The sequence below is a fragment of the Mchenga conophoros genome, linkage group LG12, assembly GCF_057382185.1.
Source record: "Mchenga conophoros isolate Kocher_MC1m ecotype Shallow Benthic linkage group LG12, M_conophoros_male_GT1.1, whole genome shotgun sequence".
In the NCBI taxonomy this organism is placed as follows: domain Eukaryota; kingdom Metazoa; phylum Chordata; class Actinopteri; order Cichliformes; family Cichlidae; genus Mchenga; species Mchenga conophoros.
In genome coordinates, this window is record NC_140537.1 from 7,401,637 (window position 1) to 7,422,977 (window position 21,341).

A 21,341-nucleotide genomic window follows, 5' to 3' on the forward strand; every position below is an offset into this window, starting at 1 on the left:
AATATTTTATAAGTCAGTTTTTGAATTAAACTTTGGGCTCTGCCTGCTATTTCATGTGATTTATTTCTTTGAGTAATAGTTAAATCGCTTTATCTCCTTGCCTCATTTGCTGTCCTGAGGCAAGTCATTAAACATAACAGTGGAATAATTCCTCCCTGTGGCGAGAGGGGTCAGAGATCATTTTCCTCTTTTTTATTCTGTGTGTGTGTGTGTGTGTGTGTGTGTGTGTGTGTGTGTGTGTGTACATTAGTATAGACAAGCTTTGTGAAACAGGCTGTGTCTGTAGGCTGTGTCTGCTGAAGTTGAAGGATAGCGTTTGTGATGAAGATGAACTACATTCCAGTATAAACTTCATCCATTTAGTTTCATTGTTGTTGCATTCTAGTCTGTCATCTAAATCAGCGGTCTCCAACCTTTTTTGCGCCACGGACCGGTTTATGCCCAACAATATTTTCACGGACCGGCCTTTAAGGTGTCGCGGAAAAATACAACAAAATAAAACTAGTACCGCTACTGAAAAATAGAAGAGTTATTCATAACACACGTGAAAAGACCCAGGAAAACTGAGTTAACGATAAAAACGATAACAAAATAACGCAGAAAACCGATAAAAACCCTGAAAACCATACATTTCACACCTGAGCCTCAACTCTCGCGGCCCGGTACCAAACGACTCATGGACCGGTACCGGTCCGAGGCCCGGGGACCACTGATCTAAATTTCTAATGCAGTAGAATGGGCAATGTAGCATTTACTCCTAATTATCATTAAATGTTTTATTTCTGTTTTACTCCATTAATATCTTTTTTTTTGTTATTCTCCATGTAATCAGAATCCAGGTTATGCAGGTCGTCAGGAGCTTCCTGAAAACCTGAAGATCAACTTCCGCTCCGTGGCCATGATGGTTCCAGACCGTCAAATCATTATTAGGGTAAAACTGGCCAGTTGTGGGTTTATCGACAACATGGAGCTTGCACGCAAATTCTTCACGCTTTACAAGCTGTGCGAGGAGCAACTGTCCAAGCAGGTATAAAAATTGAAGATCTTCCTTTTAACCTTGCAGTAACAAGTGGAAAGTGGTAGAACTTGCACTGAGTGTGGGAGCATAAACAAGCTGCAGCTAAAAATGCATAAAAAGTCTTACTGACACACAGGCTGCTGAAAATAGAGTGTGATGCTTGTAGGAATGGGGTCAGAAAAGGAGTTAGTTTGGAGGAGGTATCATTGTCACATGACTTAACAACAAGGTTGCACGGGTTTCCATTAATGTAAATGAAACTAAAATGATATTTATGAATGTTCAGGTTCACTATGATTTTGGCCTGCGCAACATTCTGTCAGTTCTGCGAACTCTGGGAGCAGCCAAGCGAGCCAACCCCAGTGATACAGAGTCTACCATTGTCATGAGGGTTCTAAGGGACATGAACCTTTCAAAACTGGTAAGTCTACAATGTACACAATAGGGCATCAAAAAGATAACCATGCTGATATTTCATGTTTTCACTGGGTTTTGCAAATTTGTGTGCACATGCGTTTAGATCGATGAGGATGAGCCACTTTTTCTGAGCTTGATTGAAGACCTCTTCCCGGGCATCCAACTTGACAAAGCGGGCTACCCTGAACTAGAAGCTGCCATTGACAAACAGGTAGGAGAGTTTGGAGAATGGATTTATCTGTTATTGACGAGGAGAGTGAAAATCCACAGTAACACCAAGTTTGCAAGATGGGGGGAACAGGAAGGGGAAACAATGGAAAGAGGCAGAAAGAGAAATGCGAAGGCTGAGTAAGACGGTCCAAAAGCCTAATGGAGAGTGAGGCCGCCGTATTTGTCATGTCAGACCTCAGGACAGGACATCGAGAAGGATACAAATAGTGGCATTTATTATTTGTAAAGGACCTAACCCGAGGACTTGTGAAAAACAGTGCAGGAAGAGAGAGATGCAATTAAAAGTTGGAACTTTTAGATTTTATGCTGTTTTGTTGCTGATCAGTTAAGCAAGTGCATTTGATAGTATTAGTTTAGTTTTTCATATATTGCTTCTGCATTTTGGCTTCATTTTTTTAATTTAAAAAAAAAAGATGTTTTGATGTGTGAAACCTTAAAATTGACTGAAGGTGTGCTTTCTTTTTACCACGACTGTATACTAAGTTATTATACTTGTAAATACAGTAAAAGCATTATTGTTACAAAAATAGCTGGAATTGTAACTACTTTGTTTCTTCAGGTGGAGGATGCAGGCCTAATCAACCATCCTCCTTGGAAGCTAAAGGTCATCCAGCTGTACGAGACTCAAAGAGTCCGACATGGCATGATGGCCCTGGGGCCCAGTGGGGCTGGAAAGACAACTTGTATACACACGCTTATGAAAGCTATGACAGGTAGGATTTAGTGTATTTTGTCGCATGTGAGCTTAAAGAAAAAGACACCAACTTGTGGTAAGCTTGTTTTGAATCTATTGTACTGTAGACACGAATATGTGAACAGAATAACCGAAGAAATATACTCATACTGGGACGAGCTATCTATTTAATTTATGGGGTATCTTATTAAATCTACATATTTTTAGGGTAATATTGTTACTTTTGTGACCTTGTCATGTGTTTAATATAATTATTGCTCCATTAAAGTATTATATTATCCATTATATTAACTTTAGGAAAACAGAACATGTTTCTGCTAATATCTAATTTTCTTCCAGAATGTGGTCATTCTCACAGAGAGATGCGCATGAACCCCAAAGCCATTACTGCACCTCAGATGTTTGGCAGACTAGATGTGGCCACAAATGACTGGACTGATGGCATCTTCTCTACACTGTGGAGGAAAACACTGAGAGCAAAGAAAGGTCCAAAAAGTTTCTTATTGTGCACATATGTCACACTTGGGTATTAATAAAGCAAAAAATCATTGGTAAACATTGTTTTCCATGAGAACTTTGACAAACCAGTTCAAGTAGGTTATTGCAATTAAGTATTAATACGTTGGGACAACGTTGGAAGGTTCAAAGGAAACAAAGCTCTGTTTAATCTTCCTATTTAGTTCTAAGCTTACACGGATAATTAAAAATGTCTGCGGGCAATTGCGTATGCATTCCATGTTTGCTTTTATGCGTCTAAGTACACATCTCATCTATTAATTACTTGTTCTGATGGTGTTTTGCATATCTATGAGTGGGGTGTTCTCTGCGTATTTGCATTATTTTCCTGCTGCTACTTCCTGTTCAGTGTAGAAAAGTAGATGTGGCAATGTGACAGGGCAGCAGCTCCTGGGTCAAGTAGATATTCCTCAAAGAAAAGAAGTACTTTGTGAAAACAGCTGTGTGCTGTCCACGCTCATTGTGTTTTAACTGATGCAGAAACAGCCTTGTGTGTATCATCTGGTAACTTCTGTGTAAAACACGTGCTCATGTAGTAGTCATATTCAAAGGAACTGATTTCTCAGCATTTAGAGTGTAAACCACATTCAAACAGCAGCTTTATCGTGCGATATTGCCTGAACGTCAGACAACGTCAGCCTTTTGCTTGTTTCAGACGCAATTTGTCTTTTGTGTTTCTGTTTTTGGATGTTTTCCAACTGGGAGGAGAGCGAGGAGAAACGGATTTCTTTGTTCATATTTAAAATTCCACAAAATAAATGACTCAGTTGTTGTTTTTCTTGCAAACTGATAGCTCATGATTGCTGGTTAGCCAAGAAAACATTTTGAACTCTTTTGTCTGCACTAAATTCATATTCAGAAATGTAGCTCATTTTTGCTTGAGGGTGACAGCACAAGGTCTTCATACCACCTCATTTTCGTAATCATGTAAACAAACACTTTGTTTCCCTCACAGGAGAGCACATCTGGATAGTGCTGGATGGGCCAGTTGACGCCATCTGGATTGAAAACCTAAATTCAGTTTTGGATGACAACAGAATTCTTACACTCGCAAATGGAGACCGAATACCAATGGCTCCCAACTGCAAGGTGGTATTTGAGCCGCATAACATCGACAATGCCTCTCCAGCCACCGTCTCACGCAATGGCATGGTGTTCATGAGCTCCTCTGTGCTCACCTGGATCCCCATACTAGAGGTGAAAAACCGGTTGTAATTATTTTTGTTTCATTTCGTAAAAGTTTGAAATCAAGGTATATTAAGGCAATATTTACTTGTGAATCATATAATTTAAAACCTGTGCACTGCATGTAGTTTTGACTAAATAGAGTCATGCTGTTGCTGCTTCTAGGGCTGGTTGAAGAAACGGTCCCCACATGAGGCAGAGATACTGAGAAAGCTCTTCTCTTCGTCTTTCTCCGAGCTCTACCGCTTCTGCGTGCAGTCACTAGAGTTCAAAATGGACATGCTAGAGGCCTTTGTAATCATGCAATGCATAAACATGCTACAGGGACTCATACCACCTAAGGTGAGGTATTCCCATCCACTGGACATGCACACGAACAGCAGCTAATGAATATTTCATTGATAAGTGACTCTTGAAGTAGAAGTGGAAATTTATAGTGAGACCAACTTGTATTTATGTTTTCAAAACCTTTTTAAGCACATTTATACCCATTATACAGACTGGGACTCATAGTTTTGTCCATATATTTTGTATGTTCAGTTTCATAGACTTGGCCTAACTTATGAAGTGCTCATCTCCTTTTTGGGTTCTTTTAATGATCCCTGAATTTCCTCATCTTAAAATGGATATCAATTTACAGGAGCAGTGTGGCGATTTATCCAGAGAGTTCTTGGAGCGGCTTTATGTCTTTGCACTAATGTGGAGCGCTGGGGCCGTACTTGAACTGGATGATCGGAGGAAGATGGAAATCTGGCTTAGAGGAAACAAGAGTATTCATCTAAACTTGCCAGACATTCCTCCTGACAGTGAGGACACCATGTTTGACTACTATGTCACAGCAGATGGTAAGCATGGCTTCATTAACTTTCAGTCAGATGGCGTTGTTTAGTTACTGGGTAGGCAGAGACATTATGTCTCATGTTGTACTTATGGAAAGTACATATGTGTATATAAAATTATTTTTAGTGATAAACTAAATTAATATCCTTGGATTAATATTATTTTGAATTTTTTTTTTTTTTTTTCATATTTTGTGTTGATCTCTACAACAAGCTTTATCTTATTAAAATTAAATTAAATATTTTTCCAGGTCATTGGGTCCATTGGAACACCAGAGTGGAGGAATACATTTATCCATCTGAATTCACACCAGAGTACAGCTCAATTTTGGTCCCCAATGTGGACAACGTTAGAACAGACTTCCTAACCCAGACTATTGCAAAGCAAGGCAAGGTATGGTTACCAGTTAGAGTAATTTCCATCATCAGCAAACACTAGTGACCCGCTTCCAGTGACAGCCTACACGCGCATGCTTTAACGCGTAGTGTTAAACTGCCTTCTCCATGTTTGATAGACAATGTGATGATGTTCCACATACTTTTCTTTTCCCATCATTCTGGCACAAGCAATCTTAGTTTTAGTTTTTGGATAATTGTGCAAGGCTCTTTTTAGCTGTTTTCTGTTTTCAAAGTCTAATCTGACCTTCCTGTTCTTGAGTGTTTTGTGTCTTTTCTAAATCCTCTATAGTATTTATTTATTGTCATTGTCAAGAACAATGAAATTGCGTTTGGGGCTTCCATACAACCCAAAAAAAAGAAGAAAATAATAAATACCCCTTAAAACCCAAGTGTACATATTTAACCCAGTGTGACTCCAATGCAATAAGACAATCCTTAGCAATAATGTTCGTAGAAATTCAGACAAAGACCTGAGAAACATGACAAAATACAACAGTGCAACCCATTCAATATTATTGTACTGTGAGATATGATATCAGATATGATAGTTATCTGTTTAAGAAAGGGGGGGGCAGGAGGGGGAAGAGAATAAAGATATGATGCACCAATGCAGACCAGTTCATTGCTATTAAGAAGTTGGATATGGTTATTGTCCGTGAGAGGGGGGCAGAGAGTTCAGGAGCCTCACAGCCTGTGGATACAGGCTGTTGGCCAGTCTGGATGTTCTGGCCTGTATAGACCTGTACCTTCTCCCTGAGGGCAGCAGATGGAAAAGGTGGCGCGCAGGGTGATGTTGGTCCCGCAGGATACTGTGCACCCTCCTCAGACAGCGAGTGGGGAAGATATTACTGATCTCTGGCAGACTTGTTCCAATAATTCTGCCAGCTTCTTTCACCACCCGCTGGAGTGCTTGCTGATCGGCCTTGGTGCAGCTGGGGAACCACACTAGAAATCCATACGTCAGAACGCTGCTGATGGCACAGTTGTAGAAGTTCAACATCAGAGATCTGGGAATGTGTCCGCTCCGCAGTCTCCTCAGGTAGTAGAGGTGCTGTTGGGCCTTCCGTACAACTGAGGTGATATGGTTGCCCCAGGACAGGTCCTCGGTCACAGTTACCCCCAAGAATTTAAAACTGCTCACCCTCTCCACCGCCTCACTGCCAATGAAGAGAGGCAGATGGTTGTTATGACCCCTCTTCCGGAAATCTACAATGATCTCCTTGGTCTTTTTGGTGTTTAAGACCAAGTTATTGTCGTGGCACCATGACTCTAGTTGTTGCACCTCTGTCCTATAGTTTGTCTCATCATTGTTGGATATAAGTCCGAGCACTGTAGTGTCATCTGCAAACTTAACAATGAGATTGGACGCGCAGGAGGAAATACAGTCATGGGTGAAGAGAGTGTATAGCAGAGGGCTCAGAACACACCCCTGAGGGGCACCGGTGTTGACCACAAGGGTGGAAGAGGTGTTCTTACCCACTCTGACACTCTGTCTACGGTTAGTGAGGAAGTCCACAATCCAGTTGCACAGAGAGGAGTTAAGTCCCAGTTGGTGGAGTTTGGGACGGAGTTTGTATGGCCGGATGGTATTAAAAGCCGAGCTGTAGTCTACAAAGAGGAGCCGTGCATAGGTGTTCCTGTGTTCCAAGTGCTTCAGTAATGTGTGCAGCACTGTGGCGATCGCATCCTCGGTTGACCGGTTCTCCCTGTATGCAAACTGGTGCGAGTCCAGGGATGGTGGAAAAGCAGCTCTGATGTGTTATATTTACATTTATGAAGGTCTCATCTGTTTTTAGACTTTGACAATGAGTCATGTACTTTCTCCAGAGAGACAACCTGAAGTAAACTTTGGATAAACATTTAAATGTAACTACAAAACCAGCATCATGTGTTTATGCTCAGCAGACGCAGAGGATATGCTCTTACTTTCCCTTTGATCTTTCCTCATAGAATATGCCGTAGACGTGCCTCTCTTGCATTGGAGGACACAGTTAACTGTTCGCGGTCTTGTTCTACTGTCGTCCTTCTCATGTTATCCTATAACGTGGAAGTTAGTTGGGATAATTTGGACTGATGGCAAATCTAAATATGTTTGTTATAGGCTGTTTTGCTAATTGGAGAGCAAGGAACAGCCAAGACTGTTATCATCAAGAGCTACATGTCAAAGTATGACCCTGAGACCCACATAGGCAAGAGTCTCAACTTCTCTTCTGCTACTACACCACTAATGTTCCAGGTAAAGCAGCAGGTCACCTGCCTACGTTTCTCTTAATTTAGAAGAAACAGAAGTGTGTCACTCTGTGAATTTTTAACTTAAAAGGAGCGTTCAGTTAAAGAGGGGAGAACACCACAGGCAGGTAAACAAGAATAAAGAGCAAACTTTAAAAATGAAAGCTGATGCAACAGAACGTAACACCAAGAGATCAAACACAGGAATTAGCTGAAGGCTTATACAAATAGTAGTAAAACCAAAAACAAAAGATATGAAGGATGGATGCAAAGTACAGTGAAACCAAAATAGACACAAACTAGGAAAGAGGGCGGAATACAGCTGAGTAACAAGGCATATTATAGGCTCCTTACTGCACACACTCAGGGACCGATCGAGTGATGAGATACAGCTGAAGTAGTAAGAGTAGACAGCAGTCACACAGCCAAAGACAGGAAGAAAGTAATCGTTTCAATGCAAGGCAGGGGGCAGTTGTATAAGGCATTGCCAACCTGGCAATGCCTTATGCACAGAGCAGGTCTATAATGAAAACCAACACCATGACTGTGTTCATTTGCCATTAAAGAATATGAACATGTGTGATATTGATGATCTGTGATGAATTACATTTCAGTTGAAATTAAAAGATCTCTTTCTTTATCTCGCTGTACTTTTTCTTGCCTCATCCCTCCCTTTTTTCCTTTTTTTTAGAGGTCAGTTGAGAGCTATGTTGATAAGAGGATGGGGACCACTTATGGACCGCCTGCTGGGAAGAAAATGTCAATTTTTATAGATGACATCAACATGCCTGTCATCAATGAGTGGGGAGACCAGGTCATTATAACATTTCTACTGGTGTTTTTTCATTCATAATACTGGTTAATGATAAATAAATGAAAAACAAAACTTTTCTTGATTTAAGCTTCTTGCTTTCAATCACAGGTGACTAATGAGATTGTCAGGCAGCTGATGGAACAGAATGGTTTCTTCAATCTGGAAAAACCTGGAGAGTTCACAAATATTGTGGATGTTCAGTTCCTGGCAGCAATGATTCATCCTGGAGGGGGCCGTAATGACATACCACAGAGACTGAAAAGGCAGTTCTCAATCTTTAACTGCACGCTGCCCTCCAATGCTTCGATAGACAAGATATTTGGTGGGTAAAACACTGCAAGAAGTCATTTTTCTGCAGTCATTTATATTTTGGGGATTACTTCGCATTACATGTTCATACATGACAAGGTCTAAGGCATAATGTATAATGTATGTCCTGAGAGACATACATTATTTTATTTGTTCTTATTTTACCATTTCCAGACAGTTGTGTAGGTGTTGTGTGCTTGTAATATAGTTGCCAATCATATATATATCACAGCAAGTTAGAGGGATGAACTAAGTACTAATAAATGCCACCATACAGTGATTTCACGAAACACACTGTATCCTTTACTTTGGAAAAAAATATATAACTTTTCTAAACATTGACTTTATGACACAGGCGTGATCGGTGAGGGCCACTTTTACACAGGACGTGGTTTTAGCGAGGAGGTCCAGAGCACTGTACCTCGTTTGGTTTCCCTCACGCGTCGTCTCTGGCAGCTGACTAAGGTCAAGATGCTTCCGACTCCTGCAAAGTTCCACTACATCTTTCACCTGAGGGATCTCTCCAGGATCTGGCAAGGCATGCTCAGCACCAATGCTGAAGTTGTCACCTCTGTCCAGGTGAGATGTATTTTGCATGCTTAATTACCTCATTTCTAACATGACAAGTAGTTAAGAAAAACTTGAGAACATGTTGAGATTTCCACTGGAGAAACATTTTTTTTGGTCACACATGCAGGATTTTTCCAAGGACAAATATGCATGACTGAGTAAGTGACAAACAGGGGAAGTGGCAGCAGTATGAAACTGAGTGGCAAGAGCTGTCACAGGAGGCTTGCTGAGGTCAAAAATAACTAGGTTAAAAATATCGGCTGACAGTCTGACTTCACATTAAAAATCCTAAGTCAAATAATACACTAGTAATACAGTTTTGCAGTAACTAAGCTACCCCAGTGCTTTTACCTATTACCAGTCATTACTTTGTTATTACTTATTATTATTACTTTATTCCATGTAGCTAATTACCTTCTGTCTAACAGAAAAATAACGTAACATATATTTTCCAGACGTTGATGGCACTTTGGAAACATGAGTGCAAGCGTGTGATAGCGGATCGATTCACGATGCCTGATGATGTGGAGTGGTTTGACCAGGCTCTGGCAAAGCTGGTGGAAGAACATCTTGGTGAAGAGCACAAGAATATGGTGGACTATGTAGCAGAAAGATATTTTGTTGACTTCTTGCGAGATGCCCCTGAGGCCACAGGTACTACTGAGTCTGACTATATTGAAATATATATATATTTAAGAGATTTTCTCAGTTTTGTGACCTGCTTTCATTTTTTTCCTCACAGGGGAAGAACCAGAAGACTCAGACTTTGATTTGCCCAAAGTGTACGAGCCTATTGAATCATTTGAGACTTTAAAGGACCGTCTGAACATGTTCCTAAGCCATTACAATGAAAGTATTAGGGGTACTGGCATGGATATGGTCTTCTTTCAGGATGCTATGATACATTTGGTCAAGGTACTCTAAAGAGTTTTTTGTCGTGTTTGTGCCAACCAAAATAATCTACACTTCCTAACGTTTTCATCAGTCAGGGTTTTTACATTTCAAAGTCCTCCATTAATGTTTTCAGACCACCTTAAAGCCCAAGGAATATCCTAACAGTTTTACTTCAAGGAGTATAAATTGTGGAGCGTTCACAAACAGTTGCTCACTCCCAGACATTTGCACTCAGACACAGATTCCTACTTTATCTTTTTAATGTATTCCTACTTTGCTTGCTATTTTCTTTTGTTGCCTACAACTTACTGCAAATCTAAACATGCTTATTTGACTCTAGCTCTGTGTGTATTTGTAGGTGTCGAGGATAATCCGAACACCGGGAGGTAATGCCCTGCTGGTGGGGGTTGGGGGTTCTGGCAAACAGAGCCTGACCAGATTGGCCTCGTTCATAGCTGGATACAAGATCTTCCAGATCACGCTCACACGGTAGTGTGCTGGCAAAAATTAATATTAATATTATTAATGATGTAGGTAGGGTGGTGTAAGTTGTAAACCTCCTAAGGATTGGATTGTGGAGTGGTAGTAACACCTTTCATTGTCAGATTTCCTTTTCTGAGTAATTTCTTCACAAAACATGTCAAACTAAAGTTGTTTTATAATCGTTAGATTTAGTTATAATCTAATCATTAATCATATAATCATCTATAATCAAACCATTAAACTCAGAACCTTTGTCACTGATGAGAAACATTCTGCATTATCAGCTCTCAGGCCCAGCAGCTAGTATATTCTCATTAGAGGTACAGATATCATACTAATTATATGATATCTCAGAAGCTCTGGCTTCACTAACATACTAACTCACCATCACTAACTCGTGCTTCCAAACCTGTCAAGTAGTTTCCTCCTTCAGTCCCTACATTCATTTATTGTCACACTTTCCACCGGTTTGTTCGCCAAACAGATTTTAATGTTTCCTATTAATATTAATGAACCACATGTTTGTCCTCTTAGCTTCACAGCTATCCCTGGTGAAAACGGATACCTCTATTGTGTGTCCCCTTCCTTCTTTTTCATCTGCTCTCTCTGATACACACATAAAACTGATTTTCAGATGCACATCCAGTACAGATAGTTCTCTTATTTCATGCAAACCCAATTTACTCTCTTTCTCTCCCTCTGTCTGTACAGTAACTTAGACTTTCTTGTTGCTTTAATGTACACAATTTCTTTTAAACTTTGTTATCCTAACACTATTATTCCTACTAGAGATTTTTTAAAAGCATTTATTTTGGTATATATGCTGCAGTGGATTCTTAGAAGCACACTAGACTGCATATAAAGAAGCATTTCTATCATCACAGCAGCCCTGAGTGGCTAGTAGTCATGCTGTCTGTGTCCGGGCTCTTTATCCTTATGGCTGACACAATGTTAATTTTCACTTAAGCAGCTTTTCTCCCTTGAGTGGAGAGGTTACTCTTTACCTGTATCTTGCTTAACTAGCTTCATTGTTCTCAAACTGCCATTATTTTGTCCTCAAATATTATTTCTTCTTTTACAAACTGGTCAACTCATCACTTTTGCTGGGTTGAGTTGGGAACAGGTGTGTTTATTTTTAATAACCAGCAATGCGTATCTAGTCTGGCAGTCACAGCGTAACTCCCAGCCACTTAGGGCTGTTGTTATAATTTCTTATTAACTACAGGATGGAGTATCTCATCTCACTGATAATCATTAAAGAACCAGATGAAAGTAATCTGTGGTTTCTCTCTCATGTTGTTTATGCAGTTAATATCTCCAATTTGCTGTTACGGCCGGGACCGTTTCAGACGAGTGACAGGACTCAAACGCAAGACGCCGAACAGCTCGTAAATATATTTTAAGAATAATGTTTAATGTGCACACACAATATTCAAAAGGTGAGCGTAGACGTTAACTAAATAATGATCTGGTCCGGGTCAGAAAGGACAGCTATTCCGGGGATGGGACTGGAAAGCAAGTCACAAAAGGTCCAGGAAAAGGTCGGGGTCACTGTAACAGAATGCAAATGTTCAAACATAGATAAGGAGGCATATGAATATGTTGTTTGGCTCAAAATCCTCCTTCGTACTGCGTACTTGCCAACGGAGGTCGGAGATGACATAGAGGGGGAGTAATCCGGGTGTGTAAATCCAAAAACTCCTGGCGTGGAGGCAGAGAGGCAGGTAGGTAGTTTTGGTGGTAGCCTGAGGGACTGCAAGAAGGTCCAGCATCCAAGTAGAAGCTCTTCGCCAGGGGTTTAACAGTTAGGTGTAGCTGAAAAAGGGAGGCGCACAAAAAACAAACATACAGTGAAGCAAAGGTGATTCACAAAAAAACACGTAAGGAAATTATGGTGGTGGCCTGCACTGACTGATGTTTAGCAGAGAATCTGGCGAAGAGAGATTGAGAACGCTGGCCTTATGAGTCCCCCGGCTAATTACCCACAGATGTCAGCGATCAGCAAAAACACTGAGGCCCCTCCCAGGGGTGGAGACGCCGGCTCGGAAGGAGACACACTGGCACACACCCGGACCATGACATTTGCAGCTTCTTCCATTTTCCCTCTAACTTATTTTTCATCTGCCTCTTTATAATTCAATAAATTTGACATTCACACACTAAAGCAGGTGAACTTTCAAGCTAAGATGTGCTTCACTTTCATCGTCCAAGCCTCAAACTGGGGCGCCGACACTTTTTTTTTTAAACTGCTCTCACCAATAAATGTAGTTTGAGCTTCAATCTCATGAGAAATTTCATGCAAATTGGCACATAAATAGATGAATTAAAGTTTTTATGCGATCTAGTTTTCTGCTGCTGCACTTTTTGATTGCATTTAACTACGTATGGATGATTTTTAGAAGCTGTAAAATTAGTTATTAGTGAAGAAAGGGTGTGCATATTTATTTTATGCTTTTCTTTTCCAGCTCATACAATACATCCAACCTGATGGATGACCTGAAGAGTTTGTACAGAACAGCTGGCCAGCATGGAAAAGGCATCAGCTTCATCTTTACTGACAACGAAATAAAAGACGAGTCCTTCTTGGAGTACATGAATAATGTGCTGTCATCTGGAGAGGTCAGCAGCACACACAAGGAGAAAAGATTCCAAATAATCCGTATTCATAGTAATGTAATCCTCTACTTAATGTGGGTCACAGTTAAGGCTGTGAGACCAGAATAAGAAGAGAATATGCAGTGTGCAGTGTTTGAAAGTTGTATAGTTTTAAATTAAATAATCAATGAGAGGTTAAGGTATCTTTAAAAAGGCATCTGGTTGTTTCTACTTCTTTTATATCATTAATAGACAGTAGTAATCCAGTGCTGTGCATGTGCATGGACTGCATTGGCTCTGTTGTTGTTTTTCAGGTGATATTACAGTATATCCTATGGTTTGTAATCAGGAGTTATAGCTTGGGGAAACAGTTACTTAGATATAAGTTGCATTCTAACTTGTTTTGAGCCACTAGTAGAGTCTTATTTGATAAGCTGCCATGTGATGTTGCTACCATGATATCCATTTCTCTTTGTGGATTTAGCTAAGTGAAGTCAACAAGATATAAGCACATGTTTCACAAGCTATATGGCCGATTTCTAACCCCAAGATATTTTAAAGGTAGTATAAAAGATGGAATTTGGGGAGATGAATCTAATCTTCATCATCTTCTTAAATAGAAATTCATGTATGCTACACTTGACGCAGCCTAATATTGACCATGAACACTACAGCTTGCTCCGTACCAGTCCAACTTAGTGTGTCACTATTAACTTCAACACAGTGTTTGAAAGTAACTGGCATAGCCTGCACTAAACTGTACCAAACTGCCTAGTGCAGTATTTATATGGAACTTTTGAATAATATAAAGGAGAATACTTCAGTTTGTTTTGCAAGATGTTTCACCAAAAACACAAGTCCGCAACTCATCATGTCTGATTTAAAAACTCTAAAATGAATTTTGGGGCAAAATGCGCAGACATAGTTTGTGTGTTTTCTGATATTTGTTGAATTATGTGAAAAGTTACTCGAAATTACCCACCTTTATTTAAAAAAAAAAAAAAGACAAAACAAAACGAGTTACTCTATTTATTCAAACTCCTGTTCTGTAGCACAACAGGCTAAAGTACAGCCTCTAGCTAGCGCTAGTAACTTTAATAATATCAGCACCATAAAGCCATCACAGGGTCAAGAATGAAATATGGAATGTGCTGAGAGCTTAAGCAGAAAATGTAATTATTCTTATTATGTACTGAGCCGTATCATGCCGTCACTGGAAGCGACACCAATGCGCATTCTGTTAAATTTTATTGCTCATTAGCTGAAGGTGCTGAAATGGCCTTTTAGATTATTCTGGGCCACTTCAGTCTCTGTTCATAAGGCATTCAAAATGTTATCCATACCTTTTATTTCCTGTCTTTATTATACAGGTTTACCATAGTTATATATTCTCTAAAATGTTTTTTTCCAAAGCTACTCTTGCTTTTCTAGATGGGTTTGGACAAAGACTGACTGACTTTTCATTGACTTTTCTGCTAAATGGCTAAAATTCCTCAACACTTAATGCAAGTTTTGTGTTCATCCCCTAAAATTATATCATAAAGTCTGAAATGTAAGCCTGCCATAAAACTTTAACTGTTTATAAAACTGTTTACAGAGCTCAGTTAGTGTTGGTGTTGAAAAATATATGGTTCCAAGTTTAAGTAAGAGGTTGGAGTCTCATTGTCTGATAGTCCATCTGAATGACTCATACTGATATTTTATATTAGATAATGTTACTGTAATTGGTCTGTAAGGCACTACAGTACAGAAAGCTACTTGGTGCTTCCTTAAGCAAGTTTTCAATCCATTGGTGTCTTTGTTCTGCAGCTTTTCTTTGCATGCTTTACAAACTTAATGTTTTATATTGCATGCATTTTATATTTATATTTTTGTAATTTGCCTTTGAATTGCTTTATAGTTACTGGAGAGGTGGACTTAGAGGTGGTGTTTATTAGAAAATTGTACAATTTATGAATTCTTTGGCACAACTATAATTGTCTGATTCACATATTATCTTTTTATGAAAGCACTGGCACCAGCTATTTAACAGTCACACATAGTTTTGGAAAACCTACAAACTGTTGTACTCGCTCAGATAGCTGTGTATATTCACTTCAAGTCAGCTTAATTTAGTTTTGTTTAAAAATCATCAGTTTACAACACAAGTCTACTCAAAGTGCTTCAAATTGTGAGGTCAAACCCTTAAAATATTAAAGAGAATCCCAATAGTCCTCAACAAGCAATTACTTGGTGACATTTGGGAGAAAGGACTCTATTTTAACATGAAAAACCTTTGAGGCCTGTGTGAGAAGATAAGGAAAAGAGCAGGATAAAGAAGCATGTTAGAAGACAACATTTTGTTTTAGCACTGCATTCCGCTTTGAGTGCAGTAAACATTTCATGAATGCAATCTTAAGAGAGCACGAGTCGTATCAGTTCAGTGCAATTTTAAAAGTGTATTTTCCTCACCATTATGACCGAGTTGCAGTTATTTTCTCTTTGATATTTGTAATGAAATGAAACTATAATGGACAATCACATACAAGTACACCTCTGTGTGTACTACAGCATTCTTCATTACATCTGCTGAAAGACTCTTTCTCCACTCCCAGAATTTTGTTTTCATCTTTGTCCTGCCCTTTGATTTTTTTCCCCGCTAGTTCTTATGCACATTTCTTACTGTCTTCTCTCTACTCGATGGTTATATTTTCTCTTCCCTTTCCTTCTCATCTTTTCTCCTCCTCTCCATGTTTGTTTACACAGTTGGGAGGGGTTGTATGAATTTTTGCCACCACAGGATATTTAGACAACTTTCAAAGCCCTTATTTTGAACTCCGTATATTTACATTTTGTTATTCGGGAAGTCACTTAATAAAAGAGGTCAGAAGTCAGATCAATTCATGTGACAAGTATTAAGCTTCCAGTGAGGTTTACCAGCACTCACCAAGCTGAAGCTCTTACACTGTTCGAAGTCAGTGGATATCATTGGATTTGACATTTAACACTATGGGAACACCATGATAAGAGCCATGCAGTTGCTTTTTCCCTGTTAGTTTCCCACTTGTTTTCCCTTCTTTCAATTATTTATTTTCCCATCTTTTTGTCTTCTTTTCTTTACTGTGTGAGAGAAAGTGACAGAGATGAGAAACAAAAAGGAAAAGCAAGCTGTTATCGTGATATTGTTTTTTTGTGAGAGTAACAGATGGTTAGGGACACTTACCACAACACCACATAGTCCCCCATGACACTGTTTCACTTTCTTAAATCTGAGTTACATGTTCTCTCTAATGGAAACTGGGGATTTGGAGAAATGACTCAGCTTAAAACATTTAAACAGTGAATCTCGTACCTTCATCCACTTGGTTAAACTTGTACCCACCCAGCAAGCTGTTTTAAAACTCACCATTTCAAGATTTTTTGCCAGCAGTCACATACATTTAGTTCATCAGCCAACCAATATACACTTCTACTGAAATTGCTAAGGAAAGAGGTTGAGGTAAGAAGAAGTGACAACTATTGTGAAGTGTGAGGAAGAAGAAGATCCAATTAAAATAATGTTAAAAAATGGTCAATAAAACACAGTATTGTGTAGGGAAATACATGAATGTTTCTAACATTCATGTCTTTGGACTGTGGGAGGAAGCCATTGTATTTGAAGAGAACGTCCAAGGTTTGCACCCACAGCCTTCCTGTGAGGTGACAGTGCTAATCACTGCATTTAAAAGCTGCAACTGCTAGATCTCTGTATGGGAAATCTTTGATCAGATCAGATTGAAAAATTACTCTGTAAAAGATTTGGTTGGCACTATTATCGGAGTAGAAATGTTTGAGCTTTAAAATACACAGCAGTACAGGTACATGGATTGTGGCGGGGTGTGGCTTGGGAATGGCTGCAGGGGAGGATGAGACACATCGGAGCTCCATCAGCTCATCAGCTAAAAAACGCTGCGGCCATGAGTTGTAAGAGACGACAGCCGAAATTAAGAAAAGTGTTAAACGAGCGAACTATGGTTAGGTCCGTCAGTATTGTGATATCAGAGACACAACTGCATGTTTCTGCCTTCAGGTGTCCAACTTGTTTGCCCGTGACGAAATAGATGATATCCTCAATGATCTCATCCCTGTCATGAAGCGAGAGTTTCCCCGGCGACCTCCAACCAACGGAAACCTGTACGATTACTTCATGTCACGAGTTCGACATAATCTCCACGTCATTCTGTGCTTTTCCCCTGTTGGGGAGAAGTTCCGGAACCGAGCGTTGAAGTTTCCGGCGCTGATCTCTGGTTGCACCATGGACTGGTTCAGCCGCTGGCCCAAAGATGCACTGGTTGCAGGTATTTTTAACACACAGTTTTATTTTCACAAATGTGACCTGTCTGGTGCTCGCATTTCTTTTCAAAAATGTATGCGGTACATGTTATACTCTGTTTATTTCAAAGTGGATGCTGTTATATGAATACAAGATATCGACTTTCTTTGCGCTCTCTGAGGTTTTTCTTCAGTTAATAATGTCCTGTCTCGTTTCTTCCTGTCCTTCAGTTTCAGAGCACTTCCTGTCTGTTTATGACATAGACTGCTCAGCCCAGGTTAAATGTGAGGTAGTTCAGTGCATGGGCTCCTTCCAGGATGGTGTAGTGGAGAAATGTGTGGACTACTTCCAGAGGTACAGTACATATTAGGGGTGCAACGATACACAAAATTCACGGTTCGGTTCGATACTTTGGTGTCACGGTTTGATATTTTTTCGATACAAAAAAATGTTCATGCCTTTTTAATTTGTCATTTATTAAAATTATAAATATATATTTTAACTCAAAAGTACAGTTTTTAAATTTAACCCTAACCCTTGTGCGTGTTTTTTATTTTGACAGCGAATGCGCACCTGCGGACCACTTATGTGCAGCCCTGGTTATTTAGCTCGTCATATTGCAGCCACAGAAATTCTTTTGTCCATGAAACCATAAAGCTGCACTTTCTTTTTGCCTTATAGTCTCATTTGTCATAACTTCTCCGTTTTGTGGTAAGCTTTTCTTTGGCTGTCACTTCTTCACCCCGACCTGTCTTATTTGGCTCAGCAGAACTGAAATGCTTTTACACGCTCACTCACATAAGCTCAGCGATTCTCTGCGCGATCAACCTCTCACATGTTTAAGCTGCGGGAGATTTCACTTGTCATGTTTGCATAGTAAGCTAACGATTAATAAGACGATGTCAGAGGAATTGGTGCACAAATTATCATCACTCACAGATCAGTGCTGTCGCTCTCTATACACAGTTCGCACGATTGCAAAGTGAAAGCAAAAAAACAAGCGCAAATTCAAACGCGACTTCAATATGTCACATATTGACAGTGGCTCACCGATGCCAATGACATAATTACCCAGCTACATTTCTGAAAGAATGCAAAAGCATTGACATATATTTTTCCTTCCTACAATAGCCCGACGGGCAGGGTAGCCCGTCTGAAAAAAATCGCTAGCCCCAGGACGTCGGGCTAGCGATATTGCGAGCCCTGTATCTGATTGAGGAATCACTCATCTTTGGAAAAGAGAGTTTATTACAGAGAAATGCCTCTTTCCAAAATAAAAGCTATGCTATCCGCTTCTTCTGGGCTATATTCTCAGCAGCATAAGGAGAATCATGTGCTAACAGCTGTCTAAATAACTCGGCTAAAGTTAGTAGCATGCTTGTTGTTTTTGTCTTTGCACTAGGATGATGTCAGCGTAAATGTGCAGTCATATTCGTTGTGTTCCCACTAGTGCTTTCAGGTTAATCTCGTTAAAATGACCTTAACGCCACAACACGGCAAATCTCCGTTAACGAGCTACCCCTGATAGCCCCGTGCATGGGGCTAGACGGCCAACACGTTAACGAACTAACTGCGCTAACACACTAGCTCCCACTCATGTAATTGAGCATTGCGTGGCACATCCAACATACTGTTTTACTTTAGTCCATGACGTGCTTACCTTCAGGGTCATACGTCACATGAAAACCAAAATAATTCCAAACGCCAGATCTGAATGAGGGTGGGGGAGGTTCAATTTGCCATGTTGCAAGGAGAGCTTAACTTCTGTCTCGCTAGCTTGCCCTGCGCTCTTCCTTCTGACTATGCTGTCTGTGTTGAACGCTCAGTGGATCTGCGCTCGACAGTGCAGCCTAGGCGGAGTAGTCGAACGCAGATTCACTGAGCGCTCCACACAGACAGCATCGTCAGAAGGAAAGTTGATAAAATAAATTACAAATGTTGTATTGTTCGATACATATGCGTACCGAACCGAAAGCACTGTATCGAACGGTTCAATATCGATACGAATATCGTTGCACCCCTAATATATATGTATATATATATATATGTGTGTTTGAAGATTATATGCATATATGTGAAGATTGTTTTATGTGTGTCTGCAACGCATGATGATTGTCATAATATTTAGCATGTTGCAGTATTAATGTAACCCAATTTGTTTGAATTTAGATACCGACGCTCCACCCATGTCACACCCAAGTCTTATTTATCCTTCATTCAAGGCTACAAAACCATCTATAAAGAAAAGAGGTCTGAAGTTCAGACTTTGGCCAACAGGTAAATTGTTCAAAATGAGTTCAACAATGTTGTGCAAATGATAACATATGCAAGTTGTGTTGCCATTTAAGCAAACAGAAACCCAGATAGTAGACAGACAGTACACAGAAGCAACAAGTTTGCTGTAATCATATTTGACTTGATCAACTGTATTCAAAATTTCTCCTCTTCAGGATGAATACTGGTCTCCAAAAGCTGAAGGAGGCATCGGTGTCAGTGGCAGCTCTCAGCAAAGAACTGGAGGTGAAAGAGAAGGAGCTACAGATTGCCAATGACAAGGCTGATATGGTACGTTTGTAGGCAGGGAGGGGATTTTTATTTGTATGTGTGTGGGTTTAAGGTTCAACAAGCATACAGAATGCTTCAGCTGGCTTTTTAGTTGCATTTTTATTAAAACAGCAACACGGTCTATGAACTAATCAACAGAATTGAATGGATACATGCTAGTTTGTATTAGACACTAATATAAAGTTTCATGCATTAATAAGAAAGTGAACACAGAATGAAGAGATGAAGTGTTTATTGTGTCCGTTGCTGGGAATCAGGCTTTCCAGTGATTGTTTGGGGAATATTGTATTGTTGCGTAAAATTACCCTCTTGCAGTGAGAGAAATAAGACAAATAGATGTTTAATGGGACGAATGTGTATTTTTTACAGTCATGCTTCAGCATAAGTGAAGCAGTTTAAGCCGTCTCTTTTTTTCCCTCCATTCGTGAACACTCACTCTTGTTATACAGAGACCTCTATATCAGGTAGAGCCTCTTCAGTGTTACAAATGCTCAGATCTGCCATCTCCCATTGGATTGAGCATTCTGTTTTCTACTTAACCACACTTACGATCTTTTCTCAGCTGAGAAAGTCTCCCAGCTTCAAATCATTTCTCTGTCACTTATAATGTGTGTTTGTTTTCTTGTGCAGGTGTTGAAGGAGGTGACAGTAAAAGCCCAGGCAGCAGAGCGAGTGAAGGTAGAGGTACAAAAGGTGAAGGACAAGGCGCAGGCCATTGTGGACAGCATTTCAGCTGACAAGGCCATCGCTGAGGAGAAACTCGAAGCTGCCCGGCCAGCTCTCGAGGAGGCAGAGGCTGCGCTGCAGGTATGGGATGTTGAAACAGCAATGTTGAATACATGCCTCCAAGGCTTCCCTCCAGACTTAAATTTCTCAGGTAGACATATCTACGTTCAGACGTCTTTTTTGTTTGTTTGTTTGTTTGTTTGTTTTCTTTTAAATCACTCAGAGCCTATAGCCATGCTAGAGATTCACAACATGCTATACGAACCATTTCAGTTTAAATGTTAAACCTGAGTATTTTTTTTTGAGTACCACATTGGCGGTGAGTGTGAGTGTGTGTGTGTGCGTGTGTGTGTTGGACCGGGGGGTGTATTATAGGATAATTAGTTTTGCAGGTAGTTGATCATAAATCACTTAACGAGACAAATTAAAATGATCTGAAGATTACAAAATGTGCTGGAAAAATGATTGCAATTAATCATTCAACAGCAACGTGACATCGTTGTCTGAACTGGCTTTCATGAGCCAAATGTCACCCTAATGTTAGTGCCAGTGAAAAAAGGCGGGAG

The 21,341-nt window shown here is 39.9% G+C and overlaps 1 protein-coding gene across 1 annotated transcript in view; it reads left to right on the plus strand.

Annotated features, from left to right (window-relative positions):
* LOC146562068 (dynein axonemal heavy chain 5-like) overlaps positions 1-21,341 on the plus strand; it is a 66,594-nt gene that overhangs the window by 17,262 nt on the left and 27,991 nt on the right. Inside the window, exons 28-49 of the mRNA XM_085295003.1 lie at positions 833-1,027; positions 1,305-1,439; positions 1,539-1,646; positions 2,226-2,379; positions 2,700-2,846; positions 3,832-4,073; positions 4,227-4,403; positions 4,702-4,906; positions 5,152-5,294; positions 7,401-7,535; positions 8,220-8,342; positions 8,451-8,664; positions 9,007-9,230; positions 9,677-9,875; positions 9,964-10,136; positions 10,474-10,604; positions 13,064-13,217; positions 17,242-17,509; positions 17,715-17,838; positions 19,654-19,761; positions 19,935-20,049; positions 20,680-20,856. Of these exons, the coding sequence (XP_085151129.1) occupies positions 833-1,027; positions 1,305-1,439; positions 1,539-1,646; positions 2,226-2,379; positions 2,700-2,846; positions 3,832-4,073; positions 4,227-4,403; positions 4,702-4,906; positions 5,152-5,294; positions 7,401-7,535; positions 8,220-8,342; positions 8,451-8,664; positions 9,007-9,230; positions 9,677-9,875; positions 9,964-10,136; positions 10,474-10,604; positions 13,064-13,217; positions 17,242-17,509; positions 17,715-17,838; positions 19,654-19,761; positions 19,935-20,049; positions 20,680-20,856 (3,651 nt within the window). The remainder of the gene's footprint in view (positions 1-832; positions 1,028-1,304; positions 1,440-1,538; positions 1,647-2,225; positions 2,380-2,699; positions 2,847-3,831; positions 4,074-4,226; positions 4,404-4,701; positions 4,907-5,151; positions 5,295-7,400; positions 7,536-8,219; positions 8,343-8,450; positions 8,665-9,006; positions 9,231-9,676; positions 9,876-9,963; positions 10,137-10,473; positions 10,605-13,063; positions 13,218-17,241; positions 17,510-17,714; positions 17,839-19,653; positions 19,762-19,934; positions 20,050-20,679; positions 20,857-21,341) is intronic.